General features: G+C 37.6%; 1 protein-coding gene across 5 annotated transcripts in view; it reads right to left on the bottom strand.

Annotated features, from left to right (window-relative positions):
* PPP4R4 (protein phosphatase 4 regulatory subunit 4) overlaps positions 1-23630 on the bottom strand; it is an 80496-nt gene extending 56866 nt beyond the window's left edge. For 2 of the 5 annotated variants that reach the window (XR_014693449.1, XM_084520656.1), the window contains exons 1-2: positions 23356-23629; positions 22784-22857 (exon numbers count right to left, since the gene is read on the bottom strand). Coding sequence is in view for 4 of the 5 variants with exons in the window: in XM_084520656.1 (XP_084376782.1) it covers positions 22784-22857; positions 23356-23463 (182 nt within the window). In the remaining variant the exon portion in view is untranslated. Of the gene's footprint in view, positions 1-22783; positions 22858-23355 lie in introns of all 5 variants that reach the window. The other 3 variants (XM_084520657.1, XM_084520658.1, XM_084520659.1) reach the window with 2 other exon arrangements.
* Positions 23631-23935: the final 305 nt, after the last annotated feature.

Genomic DNA, 23935 nt, shown 5'->3' with positions numbered 1-23935 from the left:
TTGAAAGAGAAATAGAAAAGAGAAAAGAAAAAAGAGAAAGAAAAAGAGAGAGATGGATGGGTAGGTAACAATGAGGAAAAAGCATGAGATGAGAATAAAAACTATGCAAGTTGATACACTTCCAAAAAGAGAATCAGAAGAGAAAGGATCAAGTATTCCCAGGTGCCAAAATTAACACTAAAGCTAAATATCAAAACATTTTTTCCTGTTTAAATGCATAAAATCTGTTTTTCTAAACAAAATCAAATTTGTTCCAACAGCAAAGCTCTTTTTTAAATAAGTATGTCACACTCAACTGTACACACACAAGCATTTTAGTGTTCAATATAATCATACATACATTTTTAAAATGAAATTCATAGTAAAACTACATTTAAATACTTCCATATACCACACCCTATCCTGTGGTCTTTCCAAGTTGTCTTAGTGGAACATATAAGCTCAAGAGGGGAACAAGCACACAAATGGGTCACAAGAGAGTAGATTTACAGAACAACTTCCCAGTTTTGTCCTGCCACTGAAGTACATTAGGCAATTCATAGTTAAGATGCAAACCTTCGTGCAGCTAACAAAATCTTCGCACATTCCACTAATGCTCTAAATCATCCTCAACATTTATGTCTTTCAGAAGATCAGCTGAAATTATAGTTGTTTACAGGTACCGTCAAGCAGGCCAATTTAAATCTATTTTGTTAAATGCATGTAAATACACTTTTACAAACAAGAATATATTTGTATAATAAGCAAGAAGCTTTGGTTAAAATCAATACAGACTAGAATATCCTAACATTAATATTTTCACGTCCTACTAGATTTTTTTCTTTGCATTCTATAATTTTCTAATGAAAGTATTTAACATCAACATTAACTTAATTGTGTTTAGATTAAGAAAGAGCATTCTTCACTGTCCTTGCAAAGACAGTTTCCTGTCTAAGACTAGGAGCATGTTTTGGAAGATTAAGTACAGGCTGGAAGGCAGGAATTCCAGAACTCAAATCCTCATTTGGTCTGTGTAAGGTGGAAAGTCACACACACAACAGTTCAGTTTTGTGCTAGGTGTCCATTCTGCAGATGGGTGTTAATTACTGAACTCACCCCCTGCAAACAATCACACTGTGTAAGGTTCTTAACCTGTGAAAACCTCTGCCCCAACAAAAACCTCCTCTTCCATAAAGTGTAAACCTGGCTATTGCCTTTATGTCTCATTTTTTGTACAGAGTAACTTGAAAGCATGTGTCTAAAACATACGTGATGGAATTAAACTAACTTTATATTGTGCATGTCTACCTCTGCGATGATTTCCCTTAAAAAATAATGAAGAGAAATAAGAATGAATAAGGAGCAATTTATTTCAGCCTAAATAAATGGTCCATGCCCCTGGTCTACCTGTTTTCTTCTACCACCTATAAGCGCAGACACAAACACTAGCTCTCCTGTGTGCATCTGCATGGTGAGAAAATGATCCTGCACACACAAACCCATTACAAACCTTAGTCCTAGAGGTATTCATGTTTGTGCTGAGCTTCACCATTGTTAGAGGTCCCATTGATTTTTCACACAGTAATATATAGCACCTTCAGAGATCTTTGCCTCACTATAGCAGCTAACAAACATGATGCTATAGCAGCTAATTGATTGATCATCCCCACTGCTCTGAGCTCAAAAGTAACCAAGAAGTGTCTCTCACGAACTCAGTCATGGCAATTACTGTGTTGTAAAAGGGAGCTACATGCCAGGAATCCCAGGAATCAGTATTCTTGTCTTTTATTTTTGGACCATACAAATATTAAATATTACAAAGATAAAAACCCAAATGGAAGAGTTATCATGAATTCTAATATGAGTAACAAGTGAGCAGGAAGCTGTGACCACAGCACTAAGGTTATCAGACGTGCTGTAACCAGGGTTGCAATATTCTGACCTTCTAGCAGAATCTGGGAGTCATTCAAGAGTAGGCTCTCCACATTTATTGTATCTGTATTCTTGTAATAAAAAGCAAGCAAAAATTGCAGCTGGAGAGAGAGGTCAACACAGATGAAAAATTGACTATGTATGTTACTGCACAAAGCTGAGAACTATGTTTGTATCAGCAGAAGCATAAAAATATTCTTTTCCAATAAATATGTCTATTTCAGATTTTCATAAATTACTTCTCTTTGTCAGAGACAACGTGATCTGAAGAAAGGTTAATAGAGTCAGGGTCAGGAGATCCTGAGTTCCAGTTCTGTCCGTACCACTGATTTTCCATGTGGTTTTAATACCAGATCATTTAATTGAAGAATCTCGACTTTAGTTTCTCTTCCCTCGTTTTCCATTTTCTTCACAGCAGTAGCTGTGAAAGCAGTAACAATGTTAATTTAAAATATATTTTTTTACAACTCAGTGTCATGCAAAGTTTCTCACTCTTCTGAACTTTCAGAAAATTATACTACAATACTTAAAAGGTAGAGTGAAATTCACCATACCAGAACACGATAACAAAAATATTAATAAACAAAGTTCAGCAACCTGAAAACAAAACAAACTTCAGATACATAATTTCAAGCTCAAGGAAAGACTTCACAACGTATAAACAATTAACGTTTCCTACATTTTTGAATAGGAGGTTATCTTTTTCTCCCGCTATCTACCTTGCTTTTGCAATAAAGAATGTGACTATTATGATAATGCATTTTTTTTCCTAATATTTACTTTTTATTTAATACAGTGAATATTCTAACTGAAAAAAAAAAAGATTATCAGCGTTTCTGTTTTTTAATGCTCTGTTCAGACTACCACTGATATAAGCTGATGTGGTTTTCTTGAGAAGTAGAAGGAGTCAATTTAATGGCTGGTTACCACACACACCACTACATATTTTTAAATGTTGTCTGTAAACACAAAACTGTTGACAAGTTTTGACAGGGCAAAGCTACACCAAAGCCATTTTTAACACCATTCAAAAACAGTGATAATGGGTAAAAGTACAGATTTTTAGACTGATTTTAATATTAGGATGCCTGCAATCTTATTTGGAAAACATGTACGAGTTCTCTCCATAAAACCATGTCTCCCTGTAACATCTAAACTCAGTGAAAGAGCAGCATTGTGCCAGCCACTGAAAATGGATTTAACTTAGTTAATAACTGATCTATTTACAGCTTGCATTATTTTTACATTATTCAAAGCCATTTTATTATCTAATTTAATGCAATGAATATTAAAGCTTTTCATGCTTATGGCAAATTTCTGAGTATTACATACTAATTCCAACAAAACTTTAAAGCAGAATTGGGAAATCTACAGCCCCCAAAGTGGAAAATGGTCCCAGGGTAGATGAGGTCCACAACACCTTCTTACAATACAGCTTGCAATCTCTGCAAGGAAAAGATGTATACCTTTGTGTCATCCAGTAATAATAATGCAAAAGGTCAAAGTAACTTGGAGAAGTTATGATGTTTTATTTTGAATAATTTATTCACTGTGTATCAAGGTGAAAGAAATCCTAACCACTAAAAAAAGAAAAATGCAACCAAGTTCACCCAACAGAAATGTATAGAAAAGGGCAGTGTTCCCCTTTAAAGCCGAAATGCTTAGTATCTGGATTGCTGCCAATTAAGAATGTGAAGCAGGAGGCATTTCAACACCTACACAGCCTGTAATTTTCCAACTGCAGATTTTTCTTCTATTTCCACCAAAGAGGCTGCACCATAGATTCCCTTTCCTTTTAAATATTAAAGCCCTCAGGATTAAAGCAAATTATTGCTAAACACTCAGATTAAGACGTTTTTGTGCTAGTAAATCCATGAAAATAAATACTAAATAGTTATTCTCTTCAGTCACAGTATGCTTAATGCTCTGAAGGTGCTATTCCTTTATTAACAGTGCTAAGTATAGAACTCCAACAGAGACCTATACTTAGATGCAATTTAGCTCCATCTCTTTTGTGCAAGCAACATCCATACATATAATTTAAAGATAAAACTTCAGGACTCATCTTCTGAGTTCATCCTAGATGAGATCCCAGTGATTTTATGATGCTGGGAATCCTCAACCCAGGAGGAAAAAAGCTCTGCCACCCAAATGCTTTTGTCCTAATTCTCACCATCTCTGCAACGCCAGCTGCTCGCTGCAAGCTGCCGGTACCAGAGCTCCTCTAACCATGAGGTTCGTTACAGACATGATACTTCTCAAGAGTAAAGGCAGCACTAGGCCTCATCCTCCAGCTCCTGTGATCACTTTTGCTTGTCTTTTTCTACCCTCATAAGACATGAGACTGCCTTGATATTGGAGCAAATCTTCCTACAGATCTATTTACCAGCATATGAAGGAAAAAAAAAAAAAAGGTGACTGGGAGTAGTCAGCATGGATTTGTGATGGGGAAATGAAGCCTGACCAGCCTGGAAGCCTTCTAAAATGAGATGACTGACCTGGATGCTATCTTATTTTAGCAAAGCTTTTGAAACCAGATCCCATAATCAGTTCACAGATAAAACGATGGAAGTACAAGTGAAATAAATGGAAAGTGATGCGGACTGAAAACTGCATGAATTATCAAGTGTAAATGGTTGTGCTCAGTGGCATGGCAGCCAGCTGGAAGCCAGCCACTGGTGGGTTACCTCAGGGGTCCACACCAAGGCCAAAACCATTCAACATCTTCCATAATGACCTGGATGATGCAACTGTGTGCACTCTCAGGCAATATGTATATGACACAAAACCAGTAGCGGGTGGCACACCAGATGGCTGTGCTACTTCAACGTGCTGCAGAAATGGACCAACAGGATCTTACAAAGTTCTGCAACGGGAAATGCAAGTCCTGCAGCTATGTGGGATAACCCCATGCACCAGTACAGGCTGGGGTCCATCGGCTGGAACATAGCTTGAGACTCACATGTCCTCTTCCGACAATGGATGATGAGTTGACCAGGAGCCAGCAATACACATTTGTGGCAAAGCAAGCCAACAGCAACCTGGGCTGCATTAGGAAGAGCATCGCCATCAAGTCAAGGGAAGTGCTAATTCCTCTCTTTTCAAAAGAAACTCATAGACAGACTGGAGCTAGTACAGTGAAGGCCCCATAAAATGATTAAGAGATTACAGCATCTAATATCTGAGAAACTTAGCAGGGATTTTTAATCTCCAGTTGAGAAAGCTTTGGGTCTTATTTAACATTTATACATGTCTGAAGTGAGGGAGTAAAGGAGATGGAAGTAGGTTCTTCTCAGTGGGGCCCAGTGATGGAATAAGAGGCGATGGGCACAAACTGAAATATAGGACATTACACTTAAGCCTTAAAAAATATATAAATTAAAAATCAGAGCGCTCAAACATTCGAACAGGGTGCCAGAACATACAGTGGAATCACTATTCTTAGATACGCTCAAAATCCCAAGTACACAACAAAGCAGTAAATATATTGTTCTAATTGACCCAGCTTTGAGCAGGGAGGTGTACTAGATGATCTCCACAGGTCCCTTCCAACCACATCGGTAGGGCCTGTGATTCTATGATTATATTCAGGACAGGTGTTTCCAAATTTACAAACTCTTAGGCAAGCTCAGGGTAGACGATTACATTTCTTATATTTCAAATAAGTATTTACAATAAAGGCTTAAAAGGTACAATTTGCGTTTAATTTTAAAAAAACATTCTGCAAAATAATAGAAAAAATAAAGGTCTGTAGGTACTCAATTAGGAACGTTTGTATCTTGAAAGAAAATGAAAGAGTACAGCTTCTTCTACAGCATGAACAAAGATTAGCCACTGAATGTTCCCCAGAGGAATGTTACCACAAAGGAGTTTCAAAAAGAGAAGATAGATGTAAATCTTTCGTTTTTTCTTCTTTGTTGGCTCTAGCCTGCAAAACACAATGACACGAGCAGAACGCAGCACTGCAGGGAAGACTGAGGTACAATATTAGTTTACCCACGCTCAAAGTAAAGCACTGTCTTTATGAACTGACTTCTGTGTAGTGCTGTAGCTAACTGTATCATTCAACAAAAATGATTTGCTAAATAGTCATCATTGAATCAACTACCGAAGTCTGTATTTTGCATAATTTACTTTTACAAACCTAGAAGTTCTGATGCATGGGATTGAAGTGCTAACCCATCACCCCACAAGTGATATTATTTTCATTTCAAGATTCCTAAATGTTTTGTGTGCCTGCATTTGTTGAAAATAAAAAAGTTTGCCAACTTCAATGAGTGAGGCATTAGCATAACATGAGAACAATCTTCAAAATTTTATTCTTAGTTTTCACAAAACGTATATACTTTGGTGGACCGTGAAAGTACAAATCTAGCACCTTAATTCACCTGCAGACTTCAGCTACCTAGAAATTTCAGTTTTTCTTAGATTTGATATGGATCACTTCTACAAAATTTCTACTTACAGGATCTAGCCCATTTCAGAGTTATTCAATATCACTTCTTCTTCCACAATTTCTTTTATCCTGCTGAATATAATGGTTACCAAGGCACTCTAGATATCCAGATAAATATTCATCAGTAACATAAAGGTGCCTGGACCATGAGATATACTTAGAGAATCTTCCCTACTTGTATTGTGAAGATTTTTATACAGCAGTCTTTCCTATGCAGAAGGGGAGAGACAGACTTAACTAAGTCCTTAATTAAGGACTACTCTTGCTAACTAAAAACTAATGCTTCTACAAGTTTTTTATTTTAAAATTTTGTCTTTGATTGTTAAGTTTCAGGGGTTTAGAAAGTAGAAAAGTGTCCTGAAATCAAAAATATTAAAAAAATATTTTATTTCAAGAAGAATGCTCATATACTCTGGTATTTTGTGTAATCCTTTCTTAACACTGGTGTAAAACATACGTGAAATGCAGTAATTTTCTTTTAAATTCATGTTATCTACACTCACATTTCAAGCATACCTCTGTAAGCATAAATTATGAGTGCCTAAACATCTATTTGACATATATTGTGTTAAGCATATAATAAACAGACCCAGTTCCACAGAAGGATCTGTCATTTTATTAAAATAACTTTCTTTCAGAGCTATGGTTGAATAAAGATTTAGAAGCACAAGTTGTAGAAATATTAACAGTTTTGAACTTACATATATATATATATATATATATATATATATATAAAAATTGCAAAGGAGATTTTATAGACAACATAAGTGCTGCAAAATTGTTTGTACATTATCCTCTACCATGCTGCAAGTGACAAATAAGAGTATCCAGAATCAAAATAAAAGCACTTATCACTCAAAACTATAAAGATATTTGGGATACCTTTTTTAAAGACAGTTATCAGATTTATCAAATTGCTTACATTTCTGACACAATACAGGTTTAAGAATAGACGCTTCCTTTTCAAAAAAAACCCTCATGTAAGAAAAGAAAAGCATTGCTCATTCCTACATACTTAATTCCAAATCTATGTATCATATTAACAATTTTATATGTTTATTATGTATCTTATGTATTATAATACAATACTGAGGCTCCTAAGCCACATGTTGCACTTTTTTCTCTCTCAGAACAACTTTTCAGGGTCACAGTTAGCTGGGTACAGCACGTAACAACCTCAAAACTAATTTAAGTTGTCCTAAAAGCCAATGGCCTTTTTCTGTGTGTAATTATACCTGGTAACATTTGTGTACCCCATCCTTCAATATACATGAAATTTAGGCTACTATGTAATATTCTAGAGTAGGGATATAAACCAGGCTGTAACTAAGCCCAAGGCTGAACTGACCAAAGTAGCACCGAGCAGCTTTTCCCATCAACTGTCCTGTCCCATTACCAGCCTTGCCAGGTCAAACAGAAAAAAGCTTGCATTTTCAGGCTTCTATAACTTCGCTGAAAACAAGATTAATCCAAAAATGTAGCACCTGATTAATACTCATTTTAAATGAATTCGGAAGTCCTGATAATATCGCAGTATGACCATCTCCTTATAGCTGGTATTCTTAAGAGTTTTCTATTAAAAATCACATTTTTCAAAACCACTTTTTCATTATCTTCTACTTCAGAACTATGTACCCTTGGTCATTTTAAAGCATATCTGAATCTGATCTTCATACATCACCTGAACATACACCACTACATATGAAACTTCTCGAGCAATTAAAATAAGAACAGAAATCCCCTATTTAGCTCCACAGTACTTTTGTATTCATACAAACCCTGTTTACCAGAATCAGTTTAGTCAGCTGAAGTTTGTTTGCTGAATAATTGTCATAGAAATAAAGGATTTATAATTCATACAGTCTTTTCTCTTCCTAAGCCAATAAAAATGTACTATAATGTTACAACAACTTCACTCTTCCTAATATTACCAGCTTTTAGTAATCAGTGTCTAAATTCACAGTGAGGATACATTAAGCTTTTCTGCTTTGAACTTTAAGAAAAGTTTCAGGAATATAAGCAGTACCTCAAAAGAACATGTTTTCTGTACCAAATATTAGCCTATTATCAATATTACTATCTCCTAAAAGGTGATTTCCTCCTCCTTAGGTGACTCGTAACACATATTGCATTGCGTATGGTCTCTGGGTAGAACATCCACCTTGGTGGTTTTTATTTTGAGTCTAAATTTGAAAAATAAAACCAGCCTCTTCACTCCAAGATCAAGATAATGCAATCTGCAGTCCCTGGATGATGTAATAAAAATGAGCTAGTAGTTGATACTATTCTTCCCTCTGCCCAGTCCTCATCCACTGACTCATAATTTACAATTTCCACTTTCAGCAAGAATTGCCATTCCACACTACGTACTATATGATATATGGACTCCCCTGAAAAAGTGCAAGGTCTGTAATCCTTCTGCACAGGAAGTGAGGGGAAAAAATTACACATGGTAACCAAAGTATTTTACCCTTCTAAAGGTAAATTATTTCTGCTGACCTAAATTTATCTTATAGTCTAATTTAGGCACGGGATGTCTTTTCATTCTCCAACCTTATTTGTTGTATCACTATTTCATCCACAGAGACAGCTGTTTGTGGTATGAAAGGGACAAACACCTCAAATGACCCAGCAAGTACTAAAGTCTACATAGTCTTCAGCTTATGAATCATTTACTTGAGGGCCATTATACACAACAGTCCCAAAAGCTTTATTACTTATCTGTGTGTCTGTTTATCATGCATACTCATCCTTGCTGAGCATAACATATTCCATCTTTTATCACTTCTACATTGTTTTTTTCATAGCATCCCTAATCTAACACTTGTGGAAGCTGATGAGGATCTTGTCATAAATATTTAAATATAAAGATACTCTTCTAGATCAAGAACATTTCAACCTCTCCTTTAGAAAATGGACTTGCAGTTCTAAAAAAGAGTTCTCTATTTTTTCAAGATATACTGATTGATCTAACAGAAGATATCACTCCCTTTCACCTTATCCCTTGCAATGAGTCTCTCCAAACATTTATTTAAAAACTAATTGTGCTATACTAATTTCATCAGCAAACCATTATGCAGGTATACCATTATGCTCATCGCAGGTTAGAAAAGCAAATGTTACTGGTCTGTTTGTCTATATCTGCATTGCTTCATTAAAAAAGCTTTTTATGTAAAAGAGATTGTTTTAAGGTAAAAACAATGGTAACTCTGAGAAGGTGGTTGGGCGCTGGAACAGGTTCCTAAAGGCAGTGGTCATGGCACTGAGCCTGCCGGAGTTCAAGAAGCATTTGGACGACGCTCTCAGACATAAGGTTGGATTTTCAGGGTGGTCCTGTGTGGAGCCAGAAGCTGGACTCAATGATCTTTGTGTGTCTTTTCCAACTCTGGATATTCCATGGAAAAAGCCTAAAATAACCATGATGTTCTAAGGCTTAAATACAAGTACAAATTTTGAGCCAACTTACAAAAAAAATTTCAAACTTTTTAAAATAGGTTCATAAGATCCAGAATAACAAACTAAGCTGCTACAGCAATCATTGTCACTTAGACAAATTGTACATAAAGCACACTTATTACTGACTGACTTGACTGTCCATTTCCAAAATGACACAGAAGAATGAACCAAAAGGAAATAGAAAAGAGACCAATAGAGACATTTTAAGAAATGCTGAGTACAGGAAAAGTCAATGAATGAATGAAAAGCAACAAATAAAAACAAAAAAAAAGGGTACAGACAGACTGACCCCAAGGGTTTGAAGCTATTACTCATAGATTTTCACGTATATGCAAGAGAAATATATCTACATGTCTATCTGTACAACATACAGAGATACTGTAGGTAGATATAATAATATAAACTGAACTCTTGTTTCAATTTGAAAAATATGGAAGAAAAATTCTGAGCACTGAAAAATGCATCTGAAAACTTAGAAACTCTTTCAAAACTTTATCTACAGAAGTAGTTCTTTTTCTTCCCAAACAAAGAAATCTGAGTGTGTGTGGTGGTCAGACCCAGTACAGTGTGAACTCAGAACGACATCAAACCAATAACACTAATTTTTTATTAAATTATTGCTGTCATACTCAAAGGACCTGGAGACTCAAAAAAAAAAAAAAAATTAGAAAACAAACACAAACCCATGAACTCTCATATAAGGTACCTTTTGGACAGCTTGGAATTGGTAAGCCCTGCTTGTTCTACCTCTGTTCATTATTCAGATGTTTTCAAAAAGTAATGGACACCTACATCAGGCTGAAACAGTTACATGCATCAGCAGTACAAAGTCATAAGAGTCATACAGCTTCCCGTAGTGTTGCTCTCTCAACCATCAGAAATTGACACAGATCAAAGGCAGCTTTCTGAGAGAAACATGCAAATAACTAAAAATTACTTCAATTTCAAGCTGTTGCTGATTCACATCCAGTCAAACCAAAAAAGTGCTTTACTTGATTCATGTTCACTTTGGAAAGCAGGGTGAAAATCATCTTCTTAATTAAAACGAAGAGTCAGAGTCACGTCCCTCAGAAATATACAAGATTTCTTCCATTAACAGCATACAGTTTGGACCGGACAGATAATCAAACCAGATAACACAGTGAGCAGAACGAGCAAATTGAAGCGATGACAAGTCTGGCAGATATCCACCTCTCTGGCAAAATAATTTCAAACAGTAAATAAAAATACATATTATATATACAGATAATTCATCTGTATTTACATTCCCATTAAGAGCAAAACATGAGAATCCTCCTGCCTACCCAACTAGGTTTAGGTAATTATAACCCCAGGCCTGTCTTAATAATGTTCCCTACCTCCAAAATCACTACAATGATCTTAAACAGCCTCTTGTTAGACTATTTTTTCCCCTCACATATTCATATTTTAAATTATTTCTAATGGTACAATTATCCCAAAAAGAGTTTGACATTCTGCAATGGAAAGAATAAATAAAGCATTTTCCAGTAATTCCACCCACATTTACTAAAATTAGTACAGAATCATCTCTGGAAGAAAAGAATCTCTCTTTCTTTTGAATGCATCTCAAATACACTCAGCTGCATAGCTCCTTCACAGGGTATCAGTTTTAACCACCAGAATACTTGGATTGTCTGTTTACTATGTTAGTATCAATACCCCTTGATGGAAATAAAAGTAACATGGAAAAAGAAAAGTTACAGGAAAAGGCAACCACTGATACAACATTGCTTTTTTTCCCCTGTTCAATATGTTCTTGTTTCCCTTTTGTTTGTTTGTTTGGTTGGTTGGTTTGGTTTTTAGCAGAAACATAACAATATTGACAGATCACTCAAAGGTGTAGGTCAGTAGACCCTTAGTCCAAACTCATTGTGGGGTGTTAAAGCCATGCATTATTCTTCCATGAATAATACTTTGATTAGGTATCTGATATGGTCTACTTGCAGATGGCTATCTGCAGGTGGAATTTAACTTAAAAAACTGCACACAGGGCTTAGAATTTCAATGTCATTTCAGTGTGTTCAAAACTCGAAACCCCTGTATGACAGGACCCATGCGCTCTTTATTGGTGTCACTAAGGCCATCTCAACTGGTATTCTGTATGTAGTCTCCTGGAAACAATGAGTTTAAGGCAAGCCTTCAATCATAGGGATGATGGCAAAGAAAAGGAAAAATAAGATGTACGCACTTGCAAGGGAAGTAATAATGAGGAGGGGTAATAATCAGTTTTCTGCATGTTGGACTCAAAAAGTGGGAGCAACAGAACATAAAAATACTTAGTATTTGTGTCCTTCATTAAAAGGCATCCTTATTTAATCAGAAAATAAGATGAAGTACTACGTAAGTAAGTACTTAAAGTCTTCAGAATTAGCAATAAATAAGATTCACAGATTTTGATATCAATTTTATTGATCTAAGTACTCTTTAACATTGCTTTAAAATAGGCGGGACAGTTCAAGTGATCAAAGTGAAAGCAGATTTGTCTACTCTTAATAGCTGATTTTTCCATACCAGTATGCATCTAATCATTTATAACAAACTCATGGTGCAAATATTTTATTTGCACATAATATAACAGGCATGCAAGGTTCAGAATATAGAAGCAACACTTAAAATGCACCTGCAGTTGGTCTTCCATGGTGACTAAAAGTAAGACGAAATAGACATACTCTTGGGTTAAACCCTGTACTAAAGAAGTAGGTTAATTTGTAGTCATCGCTTTCTTTTCCACTGATTTAGTGTTTTGCAATTTTAAAAGGCAAGAGTAGAAATAAATCTTGACCTGAAGAATGTATTCTACGTGTCTTGCTCCCAAAATGGCAGAAAAATAGGTACTCTAATCTTGAGCTTTTAAATGAAATTACTTAAGGGAGATTAACTGTTTGTAACAGAAGCATTTTGGTGCAAACAGCAATGAGGCAATGACTCATGTTTTGCTATTTAATATGGACATAAATCCTCCTCCTCAGAAAGCTCTGTTACAATTTCAGCAGTGAAAATGGCATCTTTTCTGTTTCTCCCTTCAAAGCCAGCATTTTTATCTTCAGACCTGCACAATAATGTAAGTAATATTACCATGTAAACATGCATATTAAAGCAGAAGCCTTCAAATTTCTCTTCTACATATGCTTATTCTGTCAGAGACAATACAATCAATTCATATTCACAGGGAAAACATGGTTAGCATTTTTAAAGTATGTATTTACGGTCCCTTGACTAGCTTAATTTAAAAACACTAAACTATTAAGGATGTCAATGTCTTAAATTTGACTAGTTTCATCCCCGTTTGACATTCAAGGAAACTGAGCCATAGACATTACCAAGCAATTCCAGAAGAAGAGCGCATATTGCCTGAGAAAGTCACGCTACACGCTGGTCAGCTGCACTTTTCATTCAGTACAAGCACAGCGTAGACCCCATTGTGCAGACCTAACCTCGCAAGCAGAACATAATGGTATTGCTGAGCACAACAACACTCCTACTGTGCAGCTCTGCTTATATGAGTTGAGTTATCACAGTGCTTCAACCCAGCTGGAATCCAACTTCCTGCTCTTCTCCAACTGGTAAAGAGAATCGAGTTGGAGCTACACAGGCAACTTTGAAGAGCTGCTTTCAAATGAGCGTAAACTGCTCCAGTGTCTGTTTCCTCCACTGTTCACCACCAACAATGTCTGGGGGTGCTGGCAGGGTGGAGCAGGTATTGATGGTAGAAGATAATTGACACCTGCCAAAATTAACTCACTGTTTTTACTTAAAAAATGTAGACTCAATACTTTTTTATTTGGGATATAATTTATGAATCTGTACATAAAACTATTGTCCTGAGAAAAATACTCCAAGAATTTCTGCTCATACCCTTCCCGTGCCCCTGGACCGCCACAGAAAACCCTGTGGCAACTTTCCCAATTTAATTCAAAGTTAGAGCGCATTGATGTTTAAGAAATAAAAACAAATTACATCATTCTGATGTAAAACCCACTGAAAACCAAACAGCACTACGTATTATGTTTGAAATTAAGTGGAAGATTTAACCTTAAAAATCTACAGAAAATTGCTGTAGGTAAAATTGTATTGATCCACTTGCAAAGCCAGAAGAATTCTCTTAAACTAGACAATTACTGGAAAATGGATGAGGACAAGAAGGATGGATAAATTACTTTCCTCCACATTAGCAAGAATGTAAGATTATACTCTTTGAGGCTGCAGTCTTTCTTCATTACACTCTATTTTGACTCATTGATGCTGGGCACCTTTATTTATATAAACTTACAAAAGCATGTCTAGAATTGCTACAGATACTTTTCTAGCTACTCTAAGTAAACAGAGTCAACAACAGCAATACCCCTGGTTACTGCCCTCACCTTGGATTCATACACACTTAGAATGATGTAAATGCATTCATATCAGTTAATTTATCCCTGCTGCCATACAGCCTCAATCCAAATTTGTTCTGCTATAGTAAACTTAAGAACAGTGGAAGAACAGTAAAGCAGACATTACAGAGATACACGGGGACTGAAATCACTCTGCAGCATGTTTCTCTACGCAAAGGGTGTGTGATTTTGAAATTATACAGTGACTAAGAAATATGCTCTCTCCATAGAATGTGTTAGGAAAGTGGTAGGTATCTAAAAATCCATTAGTACATACGGGGTAGATGGGCAAGATATTTTCAACAGTAGTTAACAAGTTCAAGAAAGCACAGCAATTGCACTCAGCCCTGCTGTGAATTGACACGGCTGACAAGGAGTGACTCAGCTAATCTGCACATTAGAGTAGTACACATTTGCAGAACCCACAGCCATGCGACAGCGTGGAATAAAGAAACCTGCTCCCAAAACATCTGCTATCAAGATACAGGCGATTATATCCAGAGCCTGATGCCTGTATTCCTCAACATTAACCCTTCCTAGGGCAATGCTTCACAAAAAGAAACAAGCAGAAACATTGAGTTCAACACAAAAGAAACTAAAAGTATAGAATTTAAATTAAAAAAAAAAAACCTGCATCATCAACAGTCCATTAAGATAATAATGTGAATATGAAATATCTGGTACCTTTCCCTGCTTGTATAAAAGTCTCAGCCAGGGGCAATAAGGCTTGCCTCAGACAGATGTATCTAAGAGATCTATGAGAAGTTTCCAAGTCTTTTGTCTTTTTTCTCATTCTGGTTTATTATGACTCATAAAGCAGAAAGCCATTTTTCTTCCATAGACAGTGGTGTTCATCTGATAGCTATAGGGAGTTCGCATTCAGTGGGAAAGACTTTTCAAGAAGTGCCTCCATGAGACCAGCAAGGTTATTCATGGAAAGAGTAGCAACATCAAGAACTGCAGGGACTGTGATATCCATGTAAAATTAGTTTTAACAGATTGAGGCACAGGATTTAGGGAACTCTTATATCACAGACAGCAGAAGCTAATGTTATTGTTCAAACCGGTCAGACCTGTGCACAGACTGATCTAGGACAATAATTATACAGGGGAAGGGAAATTGAAGCCTAAGGATGCCAATGCTGTTAATTCTCAAATCATATCACCGCCATGTTCAAATGAAAAGATTCTTGCTACTTCTGAACCACTAGCCTATCTTTAAAAAGCTTTCCCTGAGGCTAAAACTCTGTCTTTGTCTAGAGATACCACTTACAGCATCAGTTTTCCAACCCAGAGCTATTCAGTTTCAGAATCTGAAGCTACTTTCTTTTTACGGCATATAATCCTATAATTGTGTATAATTCAAACAGTTGGTTCTTCAGCCATAATATGTTGTTTTTTTCAGACTTTGCCATTAGAAATCCTCACTGTAGAAATTGCTTCCATTTTCCTTTTCAGTTCATCTTCAAGACCTAAAGAGAACTTTTCTCATACAAAAAGCTGCCTCGGGAAGATTAAACAAGATGTCCCTTCCCAAAGCACTAGACCTTCTAAGTCAACAAAGGAGGTGAGAACTCTTTGAATTTCTTCATCTCAAGAACCATCTACATTCCCATCATGCTTACCTGCTGTAGAAGTCTCTGCTTAAGTGATGAATTCTGGTTTCTCTTGTGTAACACAAAGCTTCAGACTGAAGTTTGACAGGCAGTATAACCTTACCACCGTGTTGGCATTGAGACCACCAGCTGGTGGAACAAAGGCAAAAACATTGCTAAAGTTACCCTAAAATTAGCTAAATAAAACTGTTCTACAAGTATACCCCAGACAACAAGGATTAATTTTAAGTCTTTACAGAACGATTTCTTGTCACATTGCAAATTATTCCTGTCATAGCACATCAACTCAGGCATACACAGACCCAAGCTTGCAGTCCTAGTTCCTGAAGTCCTTAAATTATAATCTGATTTTCACCTCAGTAAAACAACCTTACCTTTACAAAGAGTGAAAATGTGAACCAAGACATAATGGAGTGTTACCTGCCTTAGTTTGTGGAAAATAGAGTATGTCAAAGAGCTCTGAATGCAAAAATATGTGAAGTTGTGTATCAGCACTGAGAATCACTATTCAGAAGAGTCTTAAAGTACTCACACAAATGACAAGCGTTTGTCAAATCCCTGTCACTAACAGTGTATGCTACTATCCTGACTCTCTCGTAACTCAAGCATCTACTACAGGTTTTGGGGGAAGAGTAGCTGGACTACTATTCTCTGCTGCTTCTACCTGTCAGCAGAAACTGAATTTGAGTCAGAGTAGAGGGCCATGAAACCATCACATCATGATGTGTGAAGGGCTCCCAATGCCTAGAGTTAAGTAGACCTCAAGACAATAGAAGAAGCCACTGGCATACTGCAGTCACTATATTAAGGGGCACCGTCTTGTGACAGCGTTCTCAAGCTTACCATAAATGACCTAATCTTTCAGGGCTCTATACTTCGTGTATTCCAGCACTGTATTTTACCATCTCTTGCAGTTTCCATTGGATGCACCTTCAGTTCCTGAAAAACTAACACAATGCTATCATCTGGTGCCAAATCAGGCAATGGATACAAAAATAAATTAGTAATATTGAGCAACCATGAGGATAAAAGCTCCTTACAAGTACACAATGTTGTTATGAACAGTTGGAGCTTTCTAAGGAAGGTGATACAAAGGAGAATTATTGTGCTTGCACATTAATTATGTGCCATCTCAAAATGAGCTGTGCAGCTGTTAAGAAGTTATTTATTAAGTGACAGTGTTCATCTAAACAAAAGGAAAACAAACTCAGTATCCTGCTGGGCAGTATGCTAACCCTGTTGTATGGGATTTATCATGTAGAAACAACAAAAATTGTAAATACTTGGCTGGATATTCCTATGTAGATCTTTTCTAGGAGAGCATGACAAGGTTCTCTGAAGTCAATAGAACAGGTTTTACATATTAGAAAAACAACACACAGTTCTTTCAACTGTTTATACTATGAAAAGGGGCAACCACACAGCTACCCAGTTTCTCATTATTATCTCACACCTGAAGATGATCTGAAACAGACTTAATTAACACCTCCAAAGGAGAGTTCATCAATGCAATAAGGAAGAGCTACCACTGCCCTGACACATCACAGCTCTCATGCAGACTTCCAGAAGTCCATTTAATGTCAAAGGGCTCATTAAATACACTATAGCTGATACCTTACACTCTCCAACCATTTCAATTGGTACTTAAAGACTCTGAGTGTAGATTCAAGATTAGTGTCACCTGATCTAAATCTGTTCTACTATTGAGGGGAGAACAGTCTACCAGGTTTGACCCCCTCTCCACTCAAGCTCCCACTTAAAATAGCATGAGCAGTCATGCAGTTGCTCATTTTATTGGAAGTGAGTATCTGAGAAGTGTTAAAATTACCATCAGTTCCCTAATTGAACTGAGACTGCATGGCTGCAGTTGCAAGAGAGCTGGCAAACAAAAAGCATCACAAACATGCTTTTTTTGCATCACAAACACAAGGAGAAGAAAGAAGAACCACTCCTCCTGATATGGCAAGAGCTTCATCCAGCTTAACTTCACCATGAAACTATATCATGAAACTTTACCTTCATTAATACCATAAACCAACCAAATCTACTGCTAAGTCTCAAAGACATTTCATCTGCTGTAGAGCCTTACTCCCATTCTGCTCCCCACTTCTCTTGTGTCTTTTTTTCTGGTGCACAAAGTACTGGATGACTGAAGTGATCTGTTTTAAAGCTAACCATTACTTTCACGGTTTGGCTCAGGTAAATTCCCTAATGTGCTTGTGAGGGAGAACAAGGGCTAGAACAGGGAAACAATTGGCAATAACATCTTCCTGCATTGACTGCAGCCTGAAAGACGCAAGAAAAATGAAACATTTTTCTCTTTTGTTTGTTTTTGTTTGATCGTTTTTGGGGTTTCTCTGAACACATTACTAACCTATACTTTGTACATTTCCAGCTGCTTCCTTAGCTGTAGTTTCAAATCAGCAAGTGTGATCAACAGAAGTATTTGCACAAATCTAAATTTTAATAAAAGCATGTGACTTAACATTGTTTCAGAAGAATACATCTACACTTTTCACTTAAAGGAAGCAAAAATATCTACTGCATATACATGAATTTATTTGCATAACAGAGTCAAGGTCATGCAATTAATTTATCCATCCAACTAAGTGAATCGAGAGTGAAACTTCTATATAATATAAATTGTAATTAAAAACAAGACATTATTACCCTGGAAATAATTCAATAAAGACTGAAGAATACAGTTTGCAGGTATAGTTGGAAGAATTATTTTCCAACACGCTTAAGATGACAGTTGGATCCTTCAGTACACTATCTAGGCAACAGGACCATAAATTCTGAAGCTGTATAATCTGTTATATTAAACAATGCTCACTTTTGAAAATCAACTACTAGAGTTATATTTAAAGGGAAGCTTTAACTGAATTCAAAAGCCGAGTTGCTTACCCCTACAGAGAAAATAAAACTTCAGAAACTAATACCATGAAGACTACAAACTAAAGGAAAAAAATAATTAAAAAAAAGTCTCTAAATTAGTAGCTAGTTGTTTTGATGCTCACAGTTAACAACATATAAGATGTAAAGAGACTTTTAGAATTTAAGAATACTCTAGCTAACCAAAGATGGCCACAATAAAGTACAACTTTTTCTTTTTTTTTTTTTTTTTAATAGAAAAGCAGTAGGTTTATAAGCATTGAATTCTTTCCAATCTAGATAAAGTATCTATTCTATTGTCAAAAACTGTGTTAAAGGTTTTGGAGGGGGACTGTGTTGTTTTCTGAACTGGGAGATAGATTTACTCCAAAACCAAAGTACAGTATGTTCCCAAAAGGGTGAATAATTCAGTCTTCCACCTTGATAACTCATTATTACCCTGTTATTTTGAGTGTGACAGAAATGTCAAGGCCTGTAAGCTTTAACACTAAGCAGGCACAAATAAACAAAAAGTAGCTGAATACAAAATAATACAATACACACAACAATGCAAAACCCCCTAGGGAAAGCTATCAGAAAAGCCTTCAGAAAACAAACCACTATACAGTGTGCATGCTAGTAAATATCCCTGAATCCAAACTAAATTCACATCAGACAAACAATACATACTTATCTATTGGCTTTATGCCATAAAAGGGTAAGTTACAGTAAGACAACTGAGAGTAAGTGCTGACACTAAACATCAGCAAGCATGGAAACTACAGGCAAAGGTTCACAGCATGAATAAAAATTGATGTCCCTGAGCTGCTTATTGTCACTCTCCTGGCACAGGTCACGATGCCCCAAAGAGTCAGCGCAATGCACAGCATTCAGTTGCTTCAGTGCAAAGTCTAGCAGCTTGTCTTGATCTGCTGATGTTTTTCTATGATAAGCCAGCAGTCTTGACGCTGACATGGATGAGATAAACATGGCTGTTCTACTCTCTTGGCTCTTCTGTAGGGACAGCAATGTTGAAAACACATTCAGAATACAACTCTGGTGTAACCCAGAAGAACATCAAGCATTCAGGCTAAAGCTCTAAAACCTAGTTCCTTGGCATTTAGATGCCTCTCCCTCTATAGGCACTCAAATCCATTTGATTTCAATGGTAAGTTCATAGACATCTGACAGCCTGGTCTAAAGTTCCTCAACCAGAATTCAGGTTAATTGAGATTACAACAAGTGACATTCTTATTACGTTAGAACTTGATCAGTCTCACTGCAGAATGTTACCTAATTAAAATTGAGTACTCTGAGTAACAACAGTCTGAAGCTGCAGTTCACCCATGCTTAGGTCACACTGAAGTGACTCCAGCCACCAAGAGAGCTACTGAACCCGTTCCTTTGGCTTGCACAACTGTTTCTGTTGCTACACGGTAAGCCCAACCAAGGAGCAATCCATAGTACCACTGTCAAATGAGAAGTAACAGAAGAGACAAAAAGAACAAACTGATGAAACTGATATGAGAGCTGTGAAACGAGCACCTCCTCACATACACAGTAGAGCAAGAATCAGTCAAAAAAACACAAACACACATTATTCAGGTACTAAAAACCTCAGAGAGTAAAAGGCTGTGCTGTTCTCTCCAACTCAGATGTCAACATATTTATTTTCAGACTACCATTGTAAGGTTTCAGAAGCAGATATCTAATGGGGGGTGGGGATGGGGATTCTACTAAACGTAAAACAGCTCTGCAGACAAGCAGCCCAGAGCATCCAAGTTCCAGGGTGGGAAGGAAAAGTTGGGAGGGGGTTTTGGAGGGAAAAGAGGCTAGCAAATGAACAGAAAGTGGCTGTTTTGTTGTTGTTGCTGTTTTGTTTTGGTTTTTGTTTTCCTGTTTAGAATGAGAGCCATTACAACATGAATACTCTTTTTGGACTTCCACAGGAATTAATTACTAAGCATTAGCTTTGCTGTATCATACAAAGGCTTCACTCTATTATTCAGCTCCACTGTGCTGTACAAGAAACACTGCTTTAAAGGTATCCCCCTCAGTAAATTAAACATCCCCAACTCGCAGATTAGAGTTATATAAATAAGTGACAACATAAATACGAATGTGCCACAACATTAAATATTTCAGTGCTACTTGTAGATAAAGAAGGTAACAGATTTACTTTCTATTATTGCTCTTGCAGGGTATTTTTGTTTGTTTGTTTTGGGGTTTTGTTAAGTATATGGATTTGGCATCATCCTCTCCAAATGGAGCACAACACATAAATCATTAACAATTCATTTCAATCTCACTAAAGGAAGTTTTCCAGGGGGATTTTCAGAAATGGCAGCGGCTTTATGGATAACATCAAGGAGAGTCCCACATAAGGGACAACCTGAACGAAAGCAAATAATGCATCTGTGTGATAAAATGAGGCATGAAAAGACCAGACTGACATTGCTGTCAAACAGGAACAGGCAAAGATATTGTATTATAATAGATGAAAAAAATACCAGACAAGCCAAAAATATATACCTTTGTGCATTACATAAAGGATACTACTTGTGTTACACGCAGCTTTTCAACTCTGATTATGCCCTACTTGATGCAGGAAAGGCAATATAAAGCAAAAAGCTTCCACTGGATTAGTGTATTAACATACCTGGACAATCACAGCAAGCGATTGCCTTACAAAAAGCTTACCAAGCAGAGATGAAGCTACCTTTCAGGAATAAAAGACTATGCAAAGGCAAAAATGAAAACTTCAGCACAAGGAAATTAATATTATGTTTCCAGAAGAGCTGTTCAAGTAGAGAGAAAGCAGATGAAGATGTCAAGAGAAGTTCAAGGCCAGGTTGAAAAGCAATTAGTAAGATGAAAGACGTGGAGTAGAACCTTTTACCCTTTAACAAGGCAATGATCCAGTAATGACATATTGCTAGAAACATGATCTTTAATTGAGAAAAGAGCAGAAAGAACAAAGAAATTTGCTGCCATGGGGCTAGGGGGAAGTCAACCATGCTGCCTGCTGTGAAGTAAAAAATGAAATTGATGTGCATCTTTCCAACGATATGCACCATATGCAAACTGTTTCTTTTGAATTTCCCTAGAGTCAACAGACTACTCTGATTACAGGTACTACTTGCAAAAGTTTTTAAATCCAGTATTTAATAAGGTTTGGCATTATATATATATATATATATATATATTTTTTTTTTTTTTCTACAGTAGTATTAGTGGACAAAAAAATGCTTAACTAAAAATAATTGCACAGACCCCAAGAAGGGAAAATTAAGGCACTGGGAATACATACTCCAAACACTGAGGACAGTAATAGACTAGAAGAGCACTTAAAATAGCAAAATAAGCAAACTGTGAGGAATCTGCAGCTGTTTCTCCAATTACTAGGTATTGTTTAAAAATGAATATGCAAATCAAAATCCTTCAGAATACTTGTACTCTCAAAGATGATTTACACAATAGTTGAAAGAGATCTGTATTTTAACTATCAATGTTTAAGTTATTCCAGTAACTGCAGATAAATATTTTAAAGAACAAGGAGGAAAAACGAAAAACCAGAATGCAGGAAAGCATTAATATAGTACCTTCAACAGTATTTCCTAAAGACAACTTGAGAGATCAGTTTTGTATTCGCCTCAGAAAGCCCAGGTTTATAAAGTATGCTCAAATAGCTCTGCTACCAGTGTGTGGTAACTGCTCATGCCTTAGAGCAGATACGAAGGCATCGAACGATTGGCATTATTGATGTTAACACTCAGGGTATCTTGCAAAATCAGCTGCAGGGGAAAAGAAGATGAAGTACTACTCTGTTGGTGAGGGCCATATTAGAAACTCAGAAACGTTGGTACATCTACACAGGCAGCCTATTTATGCAACGTAAAAGAAAAAAATACAGTACCTATTTTTATCTTGTTTATACATTCAACGTAGAAGAAAGTAAAAACTACTACTGCAAGACAGAAAATAAAAGGAGCAAAGAGTAAATACACTAAAAAAAAACAAAACTATACATCATCATGAAGGTCAGTAATGTTTGACAGCAACATTTTATTAAATACCTGAGTAGGTAAACAGCCCTTTCAATATCATTGAGTTCTTCATCAACTGTCAGTCTTTCTATTTCTTCTGGCGTCTGTCAAGCGTGAAACAGAGATTATAAGTTTACAATGCCTTACTATTTCCTCATTTTAATCTCCTTAAAGCAACCCCTTCCTCCCCACATCCAGGGGCAGCTCCAAGAGTAATTTAAATTTAATCCTTGAAATCTCCAGCTTCAAATTGAGTCAAATAAATGGTTCCCCGGGAAAAGCTGGGAGGTAATGAAAGTACAGCTCCATGCCAGGCACTACCGCAATTAATCACTGAAAGGGAAGTATAAACAAGTCGCATGTAAATTAATATCAAGACTTAAGTTAGTCTATTTTTTTTTTCCCCAGAATAAGACTGTTAAGCTGCAAACACTAAGTCCCTGCTGCATGGGATTCGAGGCTGTTTATTCCAGGAGGAAGGCAAGCAGGCTTTAACACCGGGTGCCGTGCAAGCAGCCCGCCCGGTCGGGCAGCCGGGCACAAGCCCAAGCAGAGGCGATTTCACGCGGCTCGTAAAGCACCGTTCCCCTCGGCGCGGATACCTTCAGACTCCTGCGGACCGGCCTCTCTATAATAGTTAGCTCCTGCAGGTCTTCTATGTATCCAAAGAGATTGCCCTGGCTAAAATCCATCCTGGCGAAGAAGACCATCGGGTGCACGCACCGCCGAGAGCCTCCGGCGAGGCGCCGCTCCCCCGGCGGCTGGCGGAGGAAGGGCCGGCACCGCGCAACGCCCCCGAGGAGCGGCCGCGCCGCGCCCGCCGCCGCCGCCGCCCGCCCGGAGCCCGGCCTCAGCGCGCACACTGCGGCAGCGCCCGGTGCCCCGCCGGGCCCGGCCCCCGACGGGAAACTTTCCCCGGCCGGGCCGGCAGCGGGCCGGGACAGCCCCCCCGAGCCGGTCGCCGGGGCAACGCGGCGCTACAGCGGCCTCCGCGGGGCAAAACTGCAGCGTCTGAACGCGAGGAGGGGGCGTAGCGCGATGGCAGCCCCGGCCCCCTCAGCGCTCAGACACCGGGGGCTTGTTCCCGTCCCCGTCCCCCGTCCCCTCCCCGGGGGTCCCCGCCGCCAGCGCGGCCTCCCCCGTCAAGGCTGCGGGCCGGGAGCCCCCCCTCACACCGCCCGC

The sequence above is a fragment of the Aythya ferina genome, assembly GCF_964211825.1.
Source record: "Aythya ferina genome assembly, chromosome: 5".
NCBI classification, from domain to species: domain Eukaryota; kingdom Metazoa; phylum Chordata; class Aves; order Anseriformes; family Anatidae; genus Aythya; species Aythya ferina.
This window is presented reverse-complemented; position numbering and strand designations above follow the sequence as displayed.